The 23,581-nt window shown below is 46.1% G+C and overlaps 1 protein-coding gene across 1 annotated transcript in view; it reads left to right on the forward strand.

The window, feature by feature from the left end:
* LOC144115521 (uncharacterized) overlaps window positions 1-23,581 on the forward strand; it is a 70,670-nt gene that overhangs the window by 11,461 nt on the left and 35,628 nt on the right. The window contains exon 2 of the mRNA XM_077649935.1: window positions 2,088-2,312. Coding sequence (XP_077506061.1) covers window positions 2,088-2,312 — 225 coding nt within the window. The remainder of the gene's footprint in view (window positions 1-2,087; window positions 2,313-23,581) is intronic.

The raw sequence follows: 23,581 nt of genomic DNA on the forward strand, positions 1-23,581 counted from the left end.
GAGCTCAAGGGGTGCCACAAGCTCAAGGGGTGCCACGCTGAAGGCTCGAAGTGCTAGCGTAGTGTAGCTCTCGCTACAACATTCCTTTGAGGTCGAACATAAGTCAGGCAGAGCACACGTGAACGCTGACACGTTTAGGCGCCAAGCCACCGTCTCAGCTGTACGCGATTTTGTTTTGCAATTGACCCGGCCGAGTTGTGCGAGGAGCAGCGCAAAGATGCTGAGTTCAAGCGTATCATTGAAATCCTGGAAGGAAAACCATCTGACGCTGAGCAGCTAGGCTACTTAATTGGAAAAGGCGGAACCCTGTGCCGGCGGCCGCGGCCAACGAGGAAAGGGAGACCAGAGACAGCCTCTTCGGAGAGGGTCGTCTTCCCTATGTCGTGGACAGAAAGGGTTCTTCGTGCGTTTCACGGCGCGCTCTGCGCCGGCCATTTTGGCGTAGCGAAGACGCGCAAGCGTTTGCCAACGGTTCTACTTCTGTACTGGCATGCGACAGGACGTTAGAGAATACTGCGCAAAGTACCATTCCTGTATAGAGAGAAAAACACCCAAGAGACACAGGCCAGCACCAATTCAGACGTTCCTGAGTTTTCGGTTTCCTTTGAGCAGATTAGTATGAACATAGTCGACCCGTCATCCACGACCACTTCCGGAAACAGGTGCATTTGTAGATCACCTTTCAAAATACGCGGAAGCGGTGGCAATCCCAGATCAAAAGGCAGACACGGTTGCGCGAGCGTTTGTCGAGCAGATCGTGCTCCGTCATGGACCTCCAAGCTCCAGCTTTGTGTCGCAGCTAATGAGCAGAGTATGCGAGCTGCTTAAGATAAACAAGAAGCAGACAACACCATACCATCCTGCTTGCAACGGCGTGGTGGAGCGACTAAACCAAACCGTGACCGGGTTCCTGTCGCATTTTGTCTCACGCGACCAGCGTGACTGAGACTTGTGGCTCCCCTATGCAATATTTCCGTAGAATTCCTCAGTGCACGAAAGCACGGGTGACACGCCATTCTTCCTTTTATACGCAGAGACTAATACCAGCCCAGTGAAGTCCCAGAGGGTCCTCGCCGCGTCTCATAACGCCTCGCTGGACGACTATAACGTGGAGCTGGAATCGTGATTGCAGGTTGCAAGGGAGATCGCAAGGGAGACATTAGTGAAAGGGGCGAATAGAAGGAAAGAGAGGCACAATCGCGGGGGCACAGACGCGGCGTTCCATGTGGGGGACAGCGTGTACGCCGAGAACTGCCAAGGGCAGACAGGGTTAGCTAGAAAGCTCCAGACGAAGTGCAGAGGACCATGTGAGGTTGTCGAGAAGCTTTCTCCAGTAACCTTAAAAATCAGAAACGTTAACCGACGCGTGATTACGACGCACGGAAATCGCCCCAAGTTGGCACCAGCTCAGTATTCACCAAATGAGCGAGGTGAAAGCCAAGACTTAAATGGGGACGAAGCTCAGACGGAGCGTGCAGACAGTTTGCAGGAAACGTCCTATCATGCACTTGTCCGGCAGGTGCCAAATGCCACTTGATATATTGCATGCGTTTTTGGAAGGCGAAACGCGCAATGCTGCCGCAATGCAGGCAACCCACGGGGATGCCCCTGCGACGAGCACCACCGAGTCCCAAAGCACACAAAGTAGTCCATACCTACCCGCTACAACTCGTGAACGCCGACACCAGCTAAGAAAAAGGAAAGCTAAATACGACTAATGGCACCTACCAGGCGGAGTTGGGAAATGGTTAGCTGTGTATTATATTGTACCTAATAACAATGTTCATGTTCCTGAGCTAAGACTGGAGTTGCCAGTTATGTCTTTGTTTCCACGAAGTATTACCTTTGCAGGAGATCATGCATTGTTCTATAACATACTTGACTTCCTTTCTCTGTGCCCTCCCCTCCTTTTTGTTTGTTTTTGTTGTGCCATGATCGCGCTGAAAGTGGGAGCTCCATTGTAAATATTGGAACTGATAATCCATGGGGAGACGACGTAGAAGATGCGCCTGGGTGGTGCCCGCGATTTTGTCCGGTGCTCTCTGTGATCTGTGCTGTGTGCTGTTGTTGTTCTTGCGTCTGACTAGCCTTCAGGCAGCGGATCATCTTTGGTGGAGAGTGGAGGTGACGATCTCCACACCACGGAGCTCCGAAACGGTTGTCAGGCAGGGGCTGCTACCACTGTCACCATGGCTCAGCCCGACGAGTCGTGGACCACTCCTGCCGGTCCTTTCGTGGTCATGGCTCCCCCTCGTGACCCCGGTACCTTTTCTGGCACCGATGTCGACGACTGGTTGAACCTTTCTAAGCTTGTAAACATGTATAACCACTGGGATCCTACATTAATGCTCACGAATGTCATTTTCTCTGAATGGCACGGCCAGGGTGTGGTAAGAGACCAACGAAGAACAACTCATAAGCCGGGACGTGTGCAAAGAGAAATTTTGAACGCACTTTGGAAGACCTGGCGATAGGCATGCACCTCACTGCCAAAAAGCAGCTTGCTTCTCGTGCTCAGTAGTCGACGGAAAGTTATGCGACCTATATGTATACAAAATATATTGGCTCTTTGCCACAAAGTCGACGCCACCATGAGCGAGTCAGAAAATGTGGGCCACGTGCTGAAAGGCACCGCTGAGGATGCTTTTAATTTGCTCGCCTGTAAAGATTGCACTATAGTAATCATTCAACGCACCATTTTTCGTCTACGGCGCACGTTAGTGCACAGAAATTCTTATGGCGCAGCAGTTCCACCCCTGCTCCCTGCTCTTCTTGCCTTGTGTGAGGCACGCATTTCTTCATTGCTGCGTAGTTATCGCGCAAGTCTTGTCTTGCTTTTGCTGGGACAGTTACAAAATAGGCATAACGCTGTTTGGGCCAAGTATTTCCATGTTTGGCACCAACAACAACCCCTGTCATGGGCTCTGTTCAAAACATCCTGATACTTGTGTGCACTCCAGCCAGATTGTGAATGAGCCTTTTGTGCACAAACACGCACCAAGATAAGTTCTTAACACAATGAAGCTTATTTTCCAGCAACTAGCCCCGCCAGAGCTTGCCAAGAAGTTGAGCCAACACAGGCAGAACGCATGATTGCATGCAAAGGCTGCATCATCTGGTTATGTGAAGCTGAAACGTCTTGGTCAACTTTTGACACGGCCAGACGAAATAATTTTATAGTATGATACAACTTCAGAAAACGACAGTTTTAAACACTGAGCCACGGTCCGCAGCGTCCTATATTACTCCGCTAACCTAACACAACAGTAAACGATATCAGATTGCTAGTGTTTGAATATACTAAACAAGCCAGGCATCAAAATTCTAGAGCTATTTTTTTGCTCTAATTAGCTTCTTGTTTAGGTACCATGAAAAGTTCTAACAACGGACTACGTTTTTATCGTTTAGGAATTCTGTGCGCCGGTCCTCAATGTGGGCGGAGCTTCACTGCAGACTTCAGTTGTATCCGACTTTTTTACATTTTTATTTTCATGTAAGTTTTTATCTGTGGTTTTGAGTTTCCTTTTTTTGTATTCGTGGTTTGGTGAGAATTGGTAGCAGGTATTGAAAACAATTTAATTTTCACGAGGTCTGAAATTTCGAGTTTTTCACGAAGTGCACGTAGCTCACAAAAAAATAGCTGCTGTGAATAATTTTGCGAAGACATCCACTTATGACTGAGCAAAAAAAATGTTTATGAGATCACATTGTTCCTATATGCAACTGCGACTGGAAAGTACAGAGGCAAATATACCCTCTAGTAGGAAGGAAACTGTTCAAAGTGTAATCTGCATAACCAGTGGCCCCAGTTACCCTTTGTTCATTTTCTGGTCCCTTGCTGATTATTGCCGAGTCCCTGTATCCTCCGTGAAATGTTTGAAACCCAGAGAAGAGTACTGAAACCGCCTTAGCTTTTCACTAGTTTTGTGAATATTGTTCTAAATTCTCTACGTGATCTAGGCGAGCTTACGAAAAAAAAATGACATTCGATTTGAATACTTACTGTAAAATACCAAGAAAGTGCCCACCTAAAATTTCAAGGTAGTCGCGAAATATCGGGCGATCGGCGCATGTTAGGTCTGGACGTGAAAATTGAGAATGAGCACATTGTGGAGTGAGTGCTTATTTGGTGCGAGGACCATAATTAAATTCAACATGGTGGCGACCGAAAAAAAGGGGGGGGGCGGGGGGCGGGGGGCTTGGTACTGGGTAAACACAGCACATGTGAGAGTGGGAAAATTTGAACACTTTATTAGAAGATATGGGAAGTAATTCTCAAGGAAAAAAAAAGAGGGGGGGGGGAGGGGTGCGCTTATTCGAGCTTGGGCGGGTGCTCGGTATTTTGCGGTAGGCGAAATGCGAAATTGGTGTGCTAGCACTGCATGGCCATCGTTTTGCATTGCTTATCGCGTTTTGTTATTCATAACATTGATATGTGATTAAATTGGTTAAAATACTGGTAAATCAAGTGTTTTGTTGTGTGTTATGTTTGTCTGCATGGCAGGAAGGAATAGAGCATAGTAGATACATGACACAATGTTCATTAAAGTCATTTTATGCATGCATATCAATTGCCGCCGCGGTGGCTCAGTGGTTATGGCGCTCGGCTGCTGACCCGAAAGACGCGGGTTCGGTCCCAGTCGCGGTGGTCGAATTTCGATGGAGGCGAAATTCTAGAGGCCCGTGTATTGCGCGATGTCAGTGCACGTTAAAAAACCCCAGGTGGTCGAAATTTCCGGAGCCTTTCACTACGGTGTCCCTGATAGCCTGATTCGCTTTGGGACATTAAACACCTATGAACTATGAACCATGCATATCAATCACAGCTCCCATTCTGCAGAAAATCGGCCATCATCAGCAGTGTTGTGAGCGGAAAAACATGCGACCCGCTTTGTACCATCGCGATCTGTCAGGTGTGCATATATGTATTGTTACGTAATAGTGACTGCAGTCCGGCGAGCAGGAAGACAGGGAAAATGGCTTCCAACAAAACTCTTTATTTGGGCTCACTTGCGTCCACAAAGAACTGAATGACTCGGTGGTGGCGTAGCAACAAGCGTGCTCTGCGATCGTCGAACAGAATACCCGCCGCTCTCGGCGTGCTCATTTGAAGCTCACTGCGAACTTTTGAGATACGGCGTGCAAAGTTACCACACCAATCTGGAACAACGTAAAATCGGCTACACCTGGATGCGATCAAACGAGATGAATGTGGTCGCGTCTTGTTTCACAAACAAAGCGATAAAGCTGCGTGTCGGCAGCTTTGAAGAATTCATAAACAAACAGCACAAATATTCGCGGCAACATAACGAAGATGAACGTCAACCCCCTACCCCACATAGACGACACAATGGACCGGCTGTGCAACTCCAATAGCCAGCAGCGGACCGACGCCAGACCGCTACAACCAACCAATACACAACGCGGAATAAAAGCCAGCAGACCAAGTCCGGGTTTGGACGGCCATTCGCCGTCGTGGATTGAGCGAACAACTTTTGCGCCGATATTTCGGCCCGTACAAGGTTCTTCGTCGGCTACGTGAACTGGACTATGAAGTCGTCCCTGAGGAAATGACTGCATCGCAGCGACGCCGCGTAAGACAAGTTGTCCATGTCATCCGTGTGAAACCCTATTATGGGTGATAAATGACGTTGTGTCTTTATTGTGCACAGTACGGTTCATTTTTTTTCTATTCACCATATTTCTTCTAAACCATCGGGTCGATGCTTCTTTGAGAGGTGAGTAGTGCCGCGTATTTTTGTACTGTTTGTTCATTCTTCAAAGCTGCCGGACTGCGGCTGTATCGCTTTGTTTGCAATGCAAGACGCGACCAGTTTTATCTCGATTGATCGCATCCAGGTGGAACCGATTCTACGTTGTTACAGATTGTTGTGGTAACTTTCCACGCCACATCTCGAAAGTGCGCTATCATCTTTAGACTGAGCAAGGCCAAGAGCGGCGGGCATTCTGATCGACAATCGCCGCTTGTTGCTACGCCGCCGAGCCATTCAGTTCTTTGTGGGCGCAAGCCAGCCCAAAGAAAGAGTTTTGTTTGGAAGCCATTTTCGCTGTCCTCGTGCTCGCCGGGCTGCAGTCACTATAACGTGACAATATGTATACACCTGGGCATGTTCCCACCTGCGCACCATGGAATGTTGGCCACCTGTCAGAAGCATGCTTGAGACATGTCGTTGATTGGGTGCCTTAGCGCTATCGGACTAAAAATTACAAGACAACCAGACATCTGATCGGACAGTTCTACAAAAGCAGTTGGATTTACCCGCGGCAATTAGTTTGACCCTTTTTTTATTAACAATAACGCAGTCTTCATTCTCTTTCTAATAAAAGAGAAAGGGACTGCAACCAACTGTGCTAGAAGTGGCAGCTAGTGACTCTATCGCGTGGATGAAACCTTTTGCATATGAGAGCCGGGGCCTTAAGTGCCGCGAATGTGAGACTTGTCATATAGGCAGCAAATGCTTTGGAATTTCTAAGAGTGCGTTCAAGTATGTGACATCAGAAAACCTAGCGGCATTTTTGTGCCCTACCTGCCCTGAAAGCAAAGCGCGGCTTTCGCGTGGGCAAACGGGCTCTGGCTCTCAGGGGGCAGGATCGAGAAACGAAATTCCTGAACTCTCTCTCCTCTCTCAAGGACATACCGATGAAATTGAGCCTTCTTTTCTATCGTCGAGATGCACTTGAGAAAAAAAACAGCAAGAACAATTAGCAAAGTAGAGCAGAATGTTGGGCCGGTTGGTGTAGCGACATATTCATGAAGACTTTGCGCAGATTAGCACACACACACGAGCGCGAATTGTTCCACAGGCGGAGAATTACATATAGAAAAGTGCCCAATGGAGAAGAAATGAAACTTAGTAGGGCAGAACTTTGGGCCCGTTGGTGTAGAGAAGCTTACTGATACGCACGGGGCGCTAGAAAGTCGATGGAGTCAGCTCTTGAGCTGTACAGGTGCTCACAGAATAATTTGGAACGCCGGACAGGCGGCCACTCGTCGGCGAAGCCCGCCAGCGTAAGAATGCGCAGACAGACTGCGCCTGCGCGGGCTGCCTAATCAGTGAAGCCTCCTTCCCTAGTGAACCTAGATTAGTGCTGCCTTACTCCAAGAAGGCGAGCGCTAGGGGCTTCGTAGCTTTGAGGAGGAGGCCGGGCGAGCGGTGTCTGCAAAGCGCTGCATGTTCACGCGCTGTCCTCCGCAATCTCTGGCATGTGCGGCTCGCTTGCGTTGCGTTGACTTCTGCATTCATTTGGCGATACGGTCGCACCCTCTGTCATTGGCGCTATGGCTAGCATAGAACTGCTGCTCACATTTTAAAACACGTAAGCCGGGTCTGGGAAATCGCACTTCATGCGCAATTCCTGCCTCAGTTTAATTTTCTATCGTGAATGAAGCGCCATTTTAGAAAAATAGCGAGGGTTCGTTGGTTGGTGTAAAAAAATAGTAATAAAATGTTTTTATTACAATAAATTAAGCGTCGTGTTTCTCAGCCCTTATTTCATGCACAAAAACTTTATGCAGCCGGCTATTATTAGTCGTCTATTCAATGTCGCTCACTGCGGTCATACGAGTTGAATGCAAAAAAGTTGGAGCGTCGGGCATGGCGACGCAGAGTTACCTTTCTGTTCTTTTTCTTTTTGTTGTTCTAGGGAAAATAAACCCAGACTGATTCCTGCTGTGTATCTGCAAAATGTTTCCCATACTATTTGTGTTGTATTTAACTCGTAGGGCCTACTCTTGATTAAAACCGTATAGTGATGCCAACAAATGCAAACACGCGATCAAATGCAAGAATACTCACCACAAGGGGAAAAGCGAAGCTACCAGATACCACAAGGTCACAGTGTAGAAATACCTGCAAACCTCAGTGATTTTCTTGAGCCTTAAATATAAGTTTTATACTGTGCTGGATGCATGAAAAAAGAAGCCTCCTGTGGATGAAGTAGGCACTCAGAAATCCGCCACCTCAATTTATTTTTAGAACAGTTTTATTGCTGTTGGCCCTTTCACTCCCGCTAAAGGATCCGTCAAGCCTTGGTCAGAATGTTCCTTTAATTCACAATATAAAGTGAAACTGAAGAAGTAATTGCGCAAGAAATAGACTTCGCACACTCGCTATCGAATCTCAAAAGGGGCGATAAGTGCTATAGTAGCCAATCCGCGGAGCTCGCACACAATCATGGAAACCTCGGCTGCATCACAGAATGGATTTATATACCGTCGGCAAAGCGCCCTATGCAGTCCACATGCGATTAGAGATTACCGTAGGATTACAGACACCGCACTGCTCAGCCCACCTGCCCCTGCGCTAAGATGCCCTTGCGCTAGAGTTTTGGAGCAGCAGAGCTAATCTAGGTCCACTAGGGAACGAGGCTCGCTCCTTAGGGAGCCAGCGCATGCGCAAGCCGTGGCTTCCGCCGGCGCCCGGCCACCTTCGCGGCGTTCCGAATTATTCTGTGAGCACCTTTACTCAATATGACGATATCCTTACCGTCATGGAAATTGAGGGACAGGAAATAAAAAAGGAAAAGAAAAGGGCAAACAATCTCGAAGAACAATTCTTCGAAAGAGGTGAGCGGCTTTCTCGGCTAGAAATACAAGTTGATCGACTTGAGAATTATCCATAAAGGAATCACATAGAGATTCATGGCATAAAGTCCACTGAGGATGAGAACATTGGAGTAATCGTTCAGTCAGCTGGTGAAAACCTACAGCTTTATGTCCCCGGTAATGAAGACATAGACACGGAACACAGGCTAAAAAAAAGGGTCAGACCGTTCCCCTCCGATCCTTTTGCGGTTCGCAAGAAGGGAAACAAGAAGAGATGGATTTCTTTTTCTGCGCCCTTTTGCTACCTGGGCACATTTTGACCTTGGCTGGGCTGAAGGTCAAATTCAGACAGCGGTAAGGTCACGTGACGCTGAGCGAAGTTGGTGCATCGAGTAGAGCTATCGCTCTAAACTTCGTTCTGGTCCTGGGTTCGAATGCGGGGCCACCGCTTCACCGGAGCAGTCACTCTACCAGCCGAACTAATCGGGACGGCTAGCGCATGGTAGAGCGAGAGCGAATTGAGCCCAAGATACATTCACTTTAAATATTACCTTAAAAATCGAGGTGATATTTAAGAGATGAATTTCAACAAAACAAAAGAAAATAAAGTAACCGATGTGCAGGGGAGTGTAAGGGAACATAATTAATTCGGATAATATATGCTGCATATCAGATGATTGCAAAATTGAGTTGTTTATGTTGTTAAGGAATTTTTTTACCTTCGCCTTAGAGTCGGCTTTGACGAAGTCGTCTGGATGGAAAATAAAAATAGTCGGTATATATTGTGCTAATTAATTCCTTCAGCAAAGTGCGTAAAGTGAAGCGGTAAAGTATATCGTGGGGATATTCCAAATGTGCGACATGGGACATTCTTAAAATCACTACCTCAAAAATAGCATCAAATGACTGCCTGCACAAAAAGAAGACGAAAAGAAAACGTTCTAAGGAAGTCGAACTAGGATCCATCTTTAGGGAACGTGCAGTTGTGCGCTGAGTCCTTCAACATCCCTTTCAACACTGCATCAATGTGTTTTTGAAGATTTACAGAGTAGTTTCCAAGAAGTGCAGTGGAGTAACGCACAATGCTGTAGGCGAGGTCGAAAGCGACCATCTTACGAACAGGCAAAGGAGCGAAAGGTTTGATATTGGAGATAAGCCGTGATGCGCTGGAGCGTTTGCCACAAACAGACGTAATACGAGTGCGCCATGTCAAATCACTGTAATATACTCTCCCAGGTATTTAAAAGGGACCACATACTGAAAAGGGCTACAACTATAAGGAAAAAAATTTATCGGTATGTTAAAACAGTGATACATTCATTCAGGCCTGTTTATGGGGCGATCGCATGCACGTGATGTTGTCTTAGAGGCGTTGGCATGAAGGTGGTTCTTGCGGAACCACTTGACAGCGGCTGTAACGTTACCTGGCAGGGTCTTCATTGCTGCCCTGTATTTGATATGTTGCGCGACCAAAGCAGTGTCATCAGCACATTGAAAAATTGTGGAGTTTTGACAGATGACCAGAAGGGTCATTAGCAAAAATATTAAATAAGGATGGGGATAAAACAGCGCTCTGTGGCACACACATTCGAAGGAAGACTTCCTTGCTGCCCCTCATTCGACACTGTATAGCTTCGGAAGGATTCGATGAAAAATTTTCAAGCAGTGCGTCAAATGGGCCACGAAACCTCTAGAGATGGAGCTTTTCAAGGTGAATACTGTGCTTCACAGTGTCGAGTGCTTTAGCAACGTCCAAGAAGAGCGAGCTCGTTAAGAGGCTATCTTCAATGTCCTTATGGAGGAGGTTGTAAAACCCTCCCTCAAGAAGAGACACTGTGCTTCGACCCGGTACAAAACAAAATTGGCGCGGCGATTGACCAAATGCTGGTCGAGGAAAGATGTCATAGTAAACAGCAAGTGTTTCTCAATGATTTGGCTAATGGCCGGTAAAATAAAAATCGCTCTATAATTCTAGACTTTATCTGTTTGTCCACTCTTATAAAGAGGCCTAACAATAGCTGCCTTTAGAGCAGGTGGAATAATTCCAGAGTCATTAAAATCATTAAAGCAGGGAGCATGCAAGTTTTCTTTAATAAAGAATATCGAAATACCGTCGATGCAAGGAGGTTTGTTTGCTCTAAACACAGCGGTAACGCTACTTATTTCTATTTCAGTTAGTTCTGAAAGAAATGCTGAGTCTGCGGCCGAGTTTTTAACTGGGCATATATCAAGAACGGTATGCTGCAGAGAGCGTGAAGCGGTCGCGAGGTGGTCGTTGAATGAACTGGCCACATTAGGACCGTCATCTTGAAAGACGTTACCGAACAGCACTTTAGATTTGTCGGACTTCTTTCGTAGGTTATTGACAATGGACCATATATCGGGTCCTGTATTGGTCAGTGCGAACACATACAAGCACAAGAGACGAGGAAACAAACGGACACAGCGCTGACTATCAACTGGATGTTTAATTCCGTGGCACTAAGTATAAATACATAGATGACAAAGGTATGGAAAGACACACAACGCGCATATAAAAAAAAAACGCGACAACAACAGAAGCACTCGGGAAAACAACAGAGGTTATCAGTCCCCCAGAAGTAACAGCTCTGTTTGCAGCAGTGCTAACGAAGTAACACTGACACATGCATTTCCATTCTTCAATATCTCGTACGCGTCGATTATTTCCCTTGCAGTTTTGTTCCGACTTTTTTGCGATCACTGTTGTTTCACGATACAGCGCCACGCACTGTTTGTTCTTCTCTTTTGCCCACTCACAATCCCGGCAGTGAATTCGAGGTGTCCAGAAAGTATTCATGGAACTTTACAACACTGTTTTTAGTCTTTGATTTATACAGCGTCCAGTCTGCCCTACGTGCTACCCACCTCCCTTACAAAAATTTCTTTAGACAGTTTATAGTCTGTCCATAGACTTTGTCTATGAAGTCTATAGACTCTCTAAAGACAAACCCTAGAGAACAGTCTATAGGCAACAAAAGTCCTATAGACAGCATATAGACAATCTATAGATTTATGGCCATACACTTTTAGTAGATTGTTTGGGTCTATAAGCAGTCTATAGACTATGAATAGACAAAAATAAACATCTATATAACGACAGTAGAGTCTATAAGAAGTCTATAGACCATTTTTGTTAGGGCTGGTGCTTCGTGTTGCACTTAGCCACCTTGCCCTTTTATTCATTCACAGCTCGGCACACGCCAGCCAGCCGGTCAGGCGCAGAAAACACAAAATCGACTCCTACTTTTTAAGGCGAAAGCCTTTAATGGCTCATACTGCCGGTCGAGATCCTGTACGTACATTGCATCGCCAACTGGAAGTCGCGACAACGGAAGTGACGTCAAACCGTCCGTCCGTCCGTTACGGTCTTCAACTCGATAAGAAAAAAAATATTTGTGCACGATTAGAACCACTATCCTACCGTTCCGCAGCCGAGCGGGTTAACGACTACGCTACTTCCTGCGAACGCTTATGTAGTTCTTGTCTAGGACGCTGGAGAGTGTTTGCGGAAAGGCGTCGAATCAGACGGATGCCTCCCAAACGCCCTCCAGTGTCTCCAGCATTTAAGATTCACAAACAATTGTGTACTTAATTAACATCTTAACCACACATCACTGGCATAAGCAGCAACACCGTGCTAAAGGCTTCCGCCTCACCGCAGTTTAGGTCAACAAAGTGCCTCCATGAATTTTTCCCAACATTTTTTAGGGAGTGCGAAATTCAACGCAGATATGGAATCATCTTGTTGGCTTGTGCCCAGTTGTGAATGAATAAAAGGGCAAAGTAGCTAAGTGCACAACGAAGCAGCAGCAGCGGGTCGTCCCTTGCGACATTAAAAGGACTCTCTGCTATGCGGTGGGCAGTGCGCAGAGCAGTCTGGAGGCTGTATAAATGAAATAATGAAAGAACACTGCTATAAAGTCTCAAAAACATTTTCTGAACACCTCGGAATTCACTACCGGGATTGTGTATGGACGAAAGAGAAAAAACTGCGTGCCGCTGTATCGTGAAACAACGGTGATCGCAAAAGTCGGAACAAAACTGCAAGGGAAATAATAGAGGCATACAAGATAGTGAAGCAGGGAAATGCATGCGTGAGCACTCCTTCGTTAGCGGCGGCAAAAAGAGATATGACTTCTGGGGGACCCATAATCTCTGTTTATTTCGCGAGTGCTTCTGGTGCTGTTGTCGCAATTTTTCTTTTTTTTTGCGCGTTGCGTCTTTGCATATCGGTGCAATCTATGTGTTTATAGTTAGTGTCAGGGAAATAAACCTTCTGTTGATAGCGCTGTGTGCGTCCGTTTAATCGTATTTATGCTTGCCTGTGTTCGCGTTGTTCATTACTGGATGCTTAACCGACAGCCCGCCAAAACGTTCTAGCCCGTATCTTGGGACTGTTGTTGGAGGCTTTTTCGAACTCCTAAGCAAAACAGCGGCGCTTCGATGAACGCAAAAGCGCACTGACTCTGTTTCTTGCCATTTTAAACGCACAATGTAGACATTCTTCTTCTGGGGAATGTTTACAGCATTTGTAGAATAGGTTTTTGTATTGGATCTTCTTTCGTATGTCTCCATTTAGCCATTTCTAGTGATGTCTTGTCTTCTTGAGTTAACGTCCTGTGGCGTCCATATCTAGAAACTGGAGAACCATAGGACTGGGGAACCATAGAGCTGTGGAACCATAGCAGGGGGCGATTAACGCGCGCAGCAAATTCCTATCTTCTGTCCTTGCGGGTGCCTAGCTGTTCGCTCTCCGTCTTTCCACTCTGACAGCTACTTTTTCTTTTGCTTCTTCGCGTTCATTTGAAATCGCAATTATGGTTGTCAGATCAATTCGTTTCATGATGTAGTTTATAGCTGCATTTAACACTCCGCAAAACGTTCGCTTTTATGCGCATTATTGGGGCCACTTTTCAGTAGTATTTAGAAGATGGATGGAAAAAATAAATATTAGAATGAGCCAAGAACCTGGAGGAAGGCGTAGTGCTTGCTGGCCCTGACAAAATACCGCCAAAAGATAATCCGGAAGTCGTCCGTTGAAGTTCAACTTGAAATATGAGTAACATAAATCACAAAAAAAGAACCAAATGATATGTCGATGCTGTGGTAGCCGAAGTGCGTTGATTCAACCGCTGCATAACTGACTCCACTCTGGTAGCAGACGACGTGAGGCGCGCGCCATCTCTTGGGCTATCTGCGCACGCGTTAGATTTGTGCCTGCGCCGCGGATAGGCGCTGTACGGAGCGGGAGCAGGGAGAACATTTAACGTCCCGCGAAAAACATCTCAAGACGAAAGGAAAGAGGAACGCGGCCATAATGAAGCACAGAGCCCAATGGGGATAGTATTGATACGGAGTAACTTGAGGACTGTGGAGTGGTGTAATGGTTCCGGGGTTGACATTTGCGAACGCTGCACTCTACTTAAAATACAATGTGCTACAGAGGCTAGATATTAACCAGGGAACTGATGGAAGGTTGGCGCTAGGGGCTGATGGATAGGAAAGAGATGAAGCAGTACATGGGGATATGGGCTGGTCGTCCTTGGAGGAAAAGGAAGCATCGACCAAACATATCATTTGAGGAAAGACTGAGAAAAACGGATGAGAAGATGTGGGAAGCCATAGTCTTCAATTGCTGGCACAGTAAAAACGCTTACACAGAGGGGAGGAAAAGGGCTGGGAAGCTTACGGCAGGCTATATAGGCAACAACAGGTAAAATAAAGTTGTCATGAATATCAAAAACAAAGTGCGCGAAACCAAGACTACCAACTGGCGACAGAAAATGGAAACAAAATAATCATTGCGTGAATAGAGAGATGGAAAGAGATAAATTCGGAAGGAAACGCTGTAAGGTATTTCAAGAGGCAGTGACCTTATATTTGAAGCTAGATCAGGTCGCCTTAGTACCAGGCAATATAGAAGCAAGTATGAACAGGGAGATGGTATATATGCAGTGTGCAGGAGCCATGTATAAAACATGAAATATGTTCTGGTAGACGGTACAGCTATACATGATGACCAACATTCTCGGACAAAAATTTTTATTATTGGAAAGTTGTAAGGTACTGTTATGGTAATATTGAAGGTAATGGGTCATTCTTCAGATGTGTCGCGAAATCTTTCTTGTTAAGTATTTCCATCGCTCAAATCGAGCAGTTAAGATTGCCATAAAAAAACCATTGGAGAACGCTTTTGAGGATAGCAAAAACGTTAATAGGAAAAGCAATGCAAGCCAGTCGACGGGAGATCTGCGGATTTATATTGAGCGTTACAGTGAAATCTCACAATATATGAAAAAAATTGCGTTCATGAAATCTTCCACGTTCAAAAATGGTTTTGTCCAGAATTGTCAGATATCAAAGAAGATATGGTGAGCCTTCCAGCAGCTTTTGGTTTTAGGGAAAGTGAAAGCAAAATTAGCTCATCAGCAGTATGAAAGACTGGAGTACTGGTGACGTAAAATCAGACTGAAAAAAAAGCACGAACCGCCACAGAAATAATAATAATATAGCTTTGAACATGGCAGATAGACTAGATCGAGACAGCGCCAGAATAGGATTGTTAGTAAGAAAGGAAAAAGAAAGTGCAAAGTACATAAAAAAGCCGCTTTCATTTACTGGGCAAGGTGGCGCTCGCCACTGCTCCGATTCAAAGAAAATGTCTACAGTACCTACCTATCTATCTAGCCTAACGGCGTTTGGCCCCACTTTAGCCGAGAAGACCAAAGGCCCAGATAATTCACATGTATGTTTTTCTGACCACATTAAGCGGAATAAATTTGAATTTGAATCACCTGCGTGCGGCTTCGGCCGAGCGTGGGCGACTCTGCATGAACATACGCTCGGGCAAGTGGCGCGTTGTACGTACAATGTGTGCTCATAAGCGTATTAGTCTACAGCTGGGAGCCCTGCTCAAAAGAGAAATGCAGGGAGGTCAAAAAGAGTACGCAAAATTAAATGGCGAACAAATACCGCTAATAGCGGCCGGCATAGATGAAGAAATGGAGAAATGTCCCATGGAAAAGTGGGATTATAATCAGTTATAACTACTCATTAGTACAAAAATAAATGAATTGAAAGGAGTAAACCGCTGGAGAGGAAAGAGGAAGTCACGAAGTTGGTGGAATAAGGAAATTAGAGAGGCCATCGAACAACGATGGTTGGCATCCCGGGAACACAGAGAAGCAAAGAGGGCGTTGGTATATGAAAAGGAAATAGGCCAAAAATGGGAATCTTGTCACAAAAGAAACAACAATTGCCGGTCCTCGTCCAAGCTAAAATAAAGCAGTCCTCTGATCGCTGGCTGGCTGAAGTCCGCGATGCAACTAAAGGGGGCCAAGAAAATTCTGGAACCATATAAGCTGGCTGGGCAAAGCGAACCACAGAAAGCAGGAACAGATTCACGATGCCAAGGGAAAATGTTTAGAGGTAGCTGACGCTGTGAACTACATTGCGTCAGTTATAGCTAAGTCATTTAGGAAAGACGATAGGGTAATCGCCCAAAATGAGGGAGCAACACAGGACAGCACAACAGAAAACAGCTTAGAACTGAGAAATCTTAACTGAAAAAAGGCGGAAGCAAATATTCCAAAATGTACAGTCTTGGTCAAAAGCCTTGAGGCCAAAGGTTGTTCGCTTCAGCCGCATAAAGAGCCATTAAGGCATGATTAAAGACCGAATGACCTTGAAATGTTAGCAGAAACTTTCTCCTTGCGGTATAGAAGCTTTCTCCTTGGCTTGTGTTTGGAATGACCCGCTACACGGAGCATTCTAGGAACATTCATTTCGCTACAGCTGAACGCCGTGGCCTTAAAGGGACACTGAGGAGAACTCTATCATTTTCTTTTTGTTAGCAAAATCTGATAGTTCGGCATTTCATGGCTTTGTTGCCGCTTGTCCGGGCGCGAAAGATGCATTTATTGCAAAGAAATTTGGATTCGAAGATGAAAAAGTTTTTCCCGCCGCTCTGATTCAAACTCAGGGAACTCTTTTGACGCCACGGCAACTCTTTTGACGTCTCAGAACGGAGTGACGTGATAGGTGACGTAAACGCAGACTCCGTGATTTCTGACGGCTAGCGGTGCGCTGTGCAACCTTCCTTTGCCAGCCTCAGAGATTCGTGGTTCCATGAGGTAATGAAAATTCCTCCAAGGTGGCGCCTTTTGTCCTAGGAAGCCATCACGTCATCACGCTTGTACTTGCGAGATTGGCCTGTTGCGGCGACACCTGTATTTTGGTTCTTGCTATTTTCTACATTACAAGAGCTTTGTTTTCACTAAGAGTGGCGTTTTTGTGATCAGGAGCTGCTATTCTATCGATACAAGCCAACATCAATTTCTCCTCAGTGTCCCTTTAAGACTTTTGACCAAGACTGTACGTCCGCAAGGATAGACAAAATTCTAATCAAGCTGATTAATGAACTTGGCCCAAGAGGCAAGGAGACGCTGATAAAAGCACTGGAGGCAGTCATAATAATAATAATAATAATTGGTTTTGGGGGGAAGGAAATGGCGCAGTATCTGTCTCATAAATCGCTGGACACCTGAACCGCGCTGTAAGGAAAGGGATAAGGGAGGGAATGAAAGAAGAAAGGAAGGGAGAGGTACCGTAGTGGAGGGCTCCGGCATAATTTCGACCACCTGGGGATCTTTAACGTGCACTGACATCGCACAGCACACGGGCGCCTTAGCGTTTTTTTTCCTCCATAAAAACGCAGCCGCCGCGGTCGGGTTCGAACCCGGAGGAAGTCATAACAAATAAGCAAATTCCGCACAGCTGGAAACAGAGTAGAATCAATTTGATTTTTAAAAGGAAAGGCCTTAAGACGAACATAAAATCCTCCCGACTGATTACGATAACATTAGTTATATACAGGCTGGCGATGCAGGCGGTTAAATTAAAAACGCAGTCATGGATAGAAATTAATAGAATACCAGGAGAACTTCAGAACGGTTTCAGAAGTGGTAGGCGCTTAGATGATAGCCTGTTCGTGTTTACCCAGTGCATAGAGATAGCTAAGGCGGAAAACGACCGTCTTATTTAGCATTCCTCGACATAAGCGGAGCATACGACAACGTGAACAGGGTACTCCTGATGACAATATTAAAACATGAAGGTATCGCTGATGAGGTCATTGATTTTCTACAGGAAATATATCGAGAAAATAAAGTGGAAATAACATGTGAAGGAATTAAGAGTACGACCACTGTCGATCTACAGAATGGTTTAAAGCAAGGTTGTCCTCTTTCACCGCTGCTGTTCATGCTTTATATGATAAGTATGGAAAGAAGGCAACAAGGAAGCAATCTAGGTTATAATCTGTCGCACAGATTAGGCGGAAAGGTTGTTGAGCAATGACTACCGGGTTTAATGTATGCGGACGATATTGTACTCTTAGCAGATAGCCAGGAAGATTTGCAAACTCCGGTAAATTGCTGTTGGAGACGGCGGAGACAGTCTAGGTTTCAGTTTTAGCACAACTAAGACAGGTGTGATGATTTTCAACGATACAACTGATCAGGAGCTTACAACACAGGGGCATGAAATACCCCGAGTGGCCGAATACAAAATATCTCGGGGTATGGGTAAACGAAGGGCAGATGTACACGGAAAAGCACGAACAGTCTCTCATAGCAAAAGGGCGAAGAGATGCCGGGATAATGAAACATAGGACATGGTGGGGGTACAACAGGTATGAAGTACTGATAGGTATTTGGAAAGGAATAATGGAACCGGGGCTTACTTCCGGGAATGCGGTGCTGTGCTTAAGGGTAGAAGTTCAGTCGAGTTTAGAAGGAAATCAGAGCGCTGTTGGAAGATTAGCACTAGGTGCCCACTGGAAGACCACAAACGAGGCGGTAAAGGGGGATATGGGCTGGGCATCGTTCGAAGCACGGGGAGCTCAGAGTAAAGTACTATACGAAGAACGCCTGAGTAAATTGGACGATAATAGGTGGGCAGCTAAGGCATTTAAATAACTATACAGAAAGAGCGTTGACTCACACTGGCGGAAAAGAACTAGGAAGCTAACCTGTATGTATGCCAGATACGAGCTACAAAAAGAAATTTAACGAAGAAGATGACACATGTGCTGTGTGGCAAATCTGTAGCAAAAATAGAAGACCTCATACTAAAAAATGGCGGTATCCTTCCCGACATCGATGCAGGCACAGTCACTCTTCTTGAGGCCCTAGGGTTCAGAGATGACTATAGGGTTGTAAATAATTTTGGGGTGGAAATTAGCAAAAAAAGATTGGAACAATGGTGGCTCAAAAGCAGAGAGTTGACATAAGGTTAAAACTGTAGAAAGACGTATTTAAAGAAAATGGCAAATTTTAATGACTTGCAACACAGTTAAACAAAAATAAATGAAAACAAGCTGAGCATGATGGCAACTGCCATCACCCCGTTTCAAAGCGGACGCTCCATCCATCCATCCATCCATCCATCCATCCATCCATCCATCCATCCATCCATCCATCCATCCATCCATCCATCCATCCATCCATCCATCCATCCATCCATCCATCCATCCATCCATCCATCCATCCATCCATCCATCCATCCATCCATCCATCCATCCATCCATCCATCCATCCATCCATCCATCCATCCATCCATCCATCCATCCATCCATCCATCCATCCATCCATCCATCCATCCATCCATCCATCCATCCATCCATCCATCCATCCATCCATCCATCCATCCATCCATCCATCCATCCATCCATCCATCCATCCATCCATCCATCCATCCATCCATCCATCCATCCATCCATCCATCCATCCATCCATCCATCCATCCATCCATCCATCCATCCATCCATCCATCCATCCATCCATCCATCCATCCATCCATCCATCCATCCATCCATCCATGTGCTACTGAAAATTGCTTTTTTTCTCTCCAGAGGCTATGTTACGGCGTTGCGGTTGGCGCGAGAAACCTCACTGCACATAGTCAGCTTGCAAAATAAGTTAATAAAGAAACACCGACATTCATTCCTTTCCTGCCCAATTTCTCTACCTCCATTGCTTGTCTCATGGCGCGGTTCAGGTGTCGGCCCAGAGAAAGACAGTTACCCTACTTTTCCTGTCGTCACCAACTTCTCCGCTTCTACAGGTGCGTCGAACGGCGCTAGAAAAGGGTGCTTTCACTTTTTCTGAGATTAAAGGCATCGCCGGAGGCAAAAAGTGCAATACACTGCCATGCATGACGCAAGACCACTGATGGTTTGCAGACTCACATTTCGGCAAAAGGTTCCCATGGAGCCAGTACGCACTCCAGCGGGCATATCCTGCAGCACCGGGACTGATTGAGGGCATACTAATACCGACTTTGTGTGCAGGCACAACCTGTATAAAAAAGGGCAATCCTGTTCTCTCCGGTAACCATGACAGGAAACTTAGTGTGACGGAATCAAAATGCGTTTTTCTGTGGCAGGACTTAAATTACCGGTCAGAAAAACCTGCGGCTAAACTTTGTGTCATCTATTCTTCTCAAAGAGATTCTGACAGCGTGATATGTATCGGCCCTCCTTCATATGCATCCCAAAGAATAAATCGGCCATACAAAATTAGAGAAGTTTCTTTTCAATATGACGTCTCTCTCTTGTGATTTTTTCTTGTGCTGGCAGCATACGACTGGAATCCTCCTCCACCGCATACTGTAAAACTCACGTCGGTTTGCTTCCTTTTCCAAATCAATGAGAGCAATCAGACTTGTCCGCGCATTGTCGGATCACTCATGCAGACTGCCAGTGCAACATGGAAACATACCTACAGCGACTGCAGCTCCAGAAAGATAGTGGAAGAGGTCTTCACAGCATTTCCTTCGCGCGACGCTAACAGAGACGAAGGTCGTAAATTAATCCCGATCTCTATATACGGCGTTGCTCATATAAAAAGTGAAGCTTCGGACCTTTAAACCATACTATACCATACCATACCATACCGTACTGTACCAATTCCTTTCTAGCACCCCCAGAATATTAGTCTGGCGGGCGAAAAAGCGCTGTGTGCAACTAATGGTGTGAGTCTCATTCAGAGGGTATACGTATGCTGAAACACTTAGCATGTTTAGAGCCATGAATTAGCACTTTAATGGTGCACATTATTTTTTTAATGATGCCATTAATGACGCCTTTAATGATGTATAGTATTGCCTAGATAATCGTCCTTTTATTCCTGATGAGATATTCTGCTGCTTTTGTGCATGCCCTTCTCAATGAGAGTGATTATTTATGAAAAACGCGTGGGGAAAGCGCTTTCAGATGTATGCATACATGAGCAGCTGCTGATACATCTACAGTTGACGTAATTGAGGTTGTTTTATAATTTACTGCAAGAGCGACTTGAGGAAGTGCGTTTATTTGCTCATCGTAAAAGCTAAAGCGAGTGGCTCAAAAGCATACGACTTAGTCTACGCGTCGATGGTTGGTCGCGTTCACTCAGCCTCGGGGGAGTACAAGGCGGCCCGGGCCGACGGTGTGTCTACTGTGCGAGCTCGGCGTATGGCTCTCGGCAAGAGATAGCTTGTGCTCCATAACACCTATGCTGCAGTCTCCCTCGCAGGTGCAGTTATACAGAATGCTCGATAGATATTTTCAGCTTTTCGAAAACGAAATCGCCAGTTTTTTTTAAATGTCTGTTCAGATATGCACAAGTCGGCACATGTCATCATTGTCTCAAAGAAAAAGTACCACACTTTAATCATCAACTGTGGAGATTATATTTACAAATATAGTGTGCTTGCCAGACACATACCCCGGGGGGAGGGGGCGGGGTGGTGAGGGATGCCACGTAACCTATGAAATCGAGCTCAACCCCCCCCCCCCCCCCCCGCCACGCTGGGCATAAGAAGTTACCCTAGGCCCTTCCCGAAAGAAAACAAACAAAAACATGGATACGTGCCTGGTGCTGGCTATGTTTAATTTTCGGTTTGTTGTAAGTTATGTCCTGGACTAGCCACGTTCCAATCATACTTCTGCACGTAAGCCACTGCCACTATCAACCGCGTTCGAAGAAGCAGCAGAAACGGCTTAGACGACATTAATGAAGAGCGTTGCCCCTGCCTCTTCCCCCTTACCTGAAACGCACCAAAGAGCACACGTGTTCGGTCTTCGCGCGCGCGCATCAGACGGCCGCACTTTCCCGCCCCGTTTTTCCAGAGCCCGCCTCGCGAAAGTTTTCCTCCCGTGGTCCGACTGGCGTCCTTTGCATACTGAGGCGTGGGATAAATCGACGGATCACAGCAAGTTGCTCTCGCGCCAAGCTCGTTTCCATACCGCGTACGCGCCCAGACACGAGCCCCCGCGCAGGCTGGCAACCCCGCTGCCAGAGCGGGCCGCTGCTAGCGGCTTCCGCGCCCTGGAACCGCCGCCTATTCCGGCCGCAGACTAGCGGCGGCCAAGCGAGGCGCGGAAGCCGCCTGTCTGCCGCAGCGACTCAGCCTCCGTACGCGATTTCTAACACACTTTTTCCGCTTTCGGCCGGCACGGAAAGCACATTGAGGCCAAGAGAACTACGCGTTTAGCCATGACCACTTTACTATGCACGTTTGTGTTTCGTGGCGTTCCTGTCGATGCTCCACCAAAGGACGGCAGCTTGAGCCACAGCGTCCTCCATCGCCTGTAACAGCGTGTGCACCGCTTCAGGATCTCTAATTATTTCCTCTGTGAGGATAATAACATACCTCTTTCCTGTCGGTAAGACGTAAACCAAGCTTGCTTTCTTTCACGCGCGGCTTCTTCAAGCGCGTGGAAGGAAGAGTCTCATTTTCGGCGTCTTGGGAGAAAAGAACGCTGTGCAACAGCAGTGTTCTACAAAACTGATTGCGTAAGCAAATGTCCTCTTCTACATTGACCAGGTTAACCTGATGACCATCTTATGAAAGGGTAAAATAACATTTGAAGATGCCGGTATATTGTGAGCAATTCGTCGCTATTTTGGTTGCCGCAACGGGTGAGCAAAAAGAAGAGCCTCTCTTTAAGCCGATGAAAAAAAAATGCGATTAGACGAATGGTGATACAGGGTATTTATCACAGCCTTCATTGTTAACCCGAAATACCTGATGTGGAAGGCGTAACTAAGAGATGTGAAAGAGGGCTGCATAGCAGCTGCGTTCATTCAGGGAGGAAATAAATATTGGATAACTTAATTATATGAATTCGAAAAATTTCACAATAAATGCCGGGGGGGAGGGGGGTGCAAGGAACCACTAAATATTTTAAGTTCAAATTTAACCCAAGAGATTATTAGTTCAACTGCACAAGGCTTTAGGTGTGTTCTGAGCCCTGTAAACTGTAAATAATTTCGCACTCAACGACACTGATGCTGTGCATCTTTAGGTAGCCATTGATGTATTACGAGGGATTTTGACTTAAAGTAGCTTCAGGGAACTTTTAAAAAAATGTTCCTTTAGGTTCTCTCAAAATAAATGGGCACGCAGGGATTTTCTTTAGATGGTACGAAAGAAACATCACGCCTTCAAATGGCTTCTCGAAGTGTTTATTTCGCTACAGCGAAAACTCCAGGAACGTATCTTATACTTGCTATTTCATTTTATTTTCCATCAATCGAAATCTGTGTTCCATTTGGTGTGGCAGATATATTTCTCGTTTCTCCTACACCCAGGTTGTTAATACCGTAACCCTTGATTAATGACGTCACAAGGGCACACCTGCCCAGTGTCGTCTGCGGCACGCTGTTCTCTCTGTTGTGGCGCTGGCGCAAAAGTTTTGGTGTGGCATTGTATGTGGAATTTAACGTCCCGAAGCGACGCAGGGGCTGTGAGGGACTGAGTAGGTGGGATTTCAGGAATAATTTAGATCACCTGGGGTTATTTAACGTGCGCTGACGTCGCACAGCCCACGGGCGTTCTTGTATTTAGCCCCATGGAAATACGGCTGCTGCGGCCGGGAACAAACCCGCGATCTTGGCAACAGCAGCCGAAAGCCAAAGCGACAAAGCCACCGCGACGAGTGCTCGAAAG

Source organism: Amblyomma americanum, chromosome 1 (genome assembly GCF_052857255.1).
Source record: "Amblyomma americanum isolate KBUSLIRL-KWMA chromosome 1, ASM5285725v1, whole genome shotgun sequence".
Lineage (NCBI taxonomy): Eukaryota > Metazoa > Arthropoda > Arachnida > Ixodida > Ixodidae > Amblyomma > Amblyomma americanum.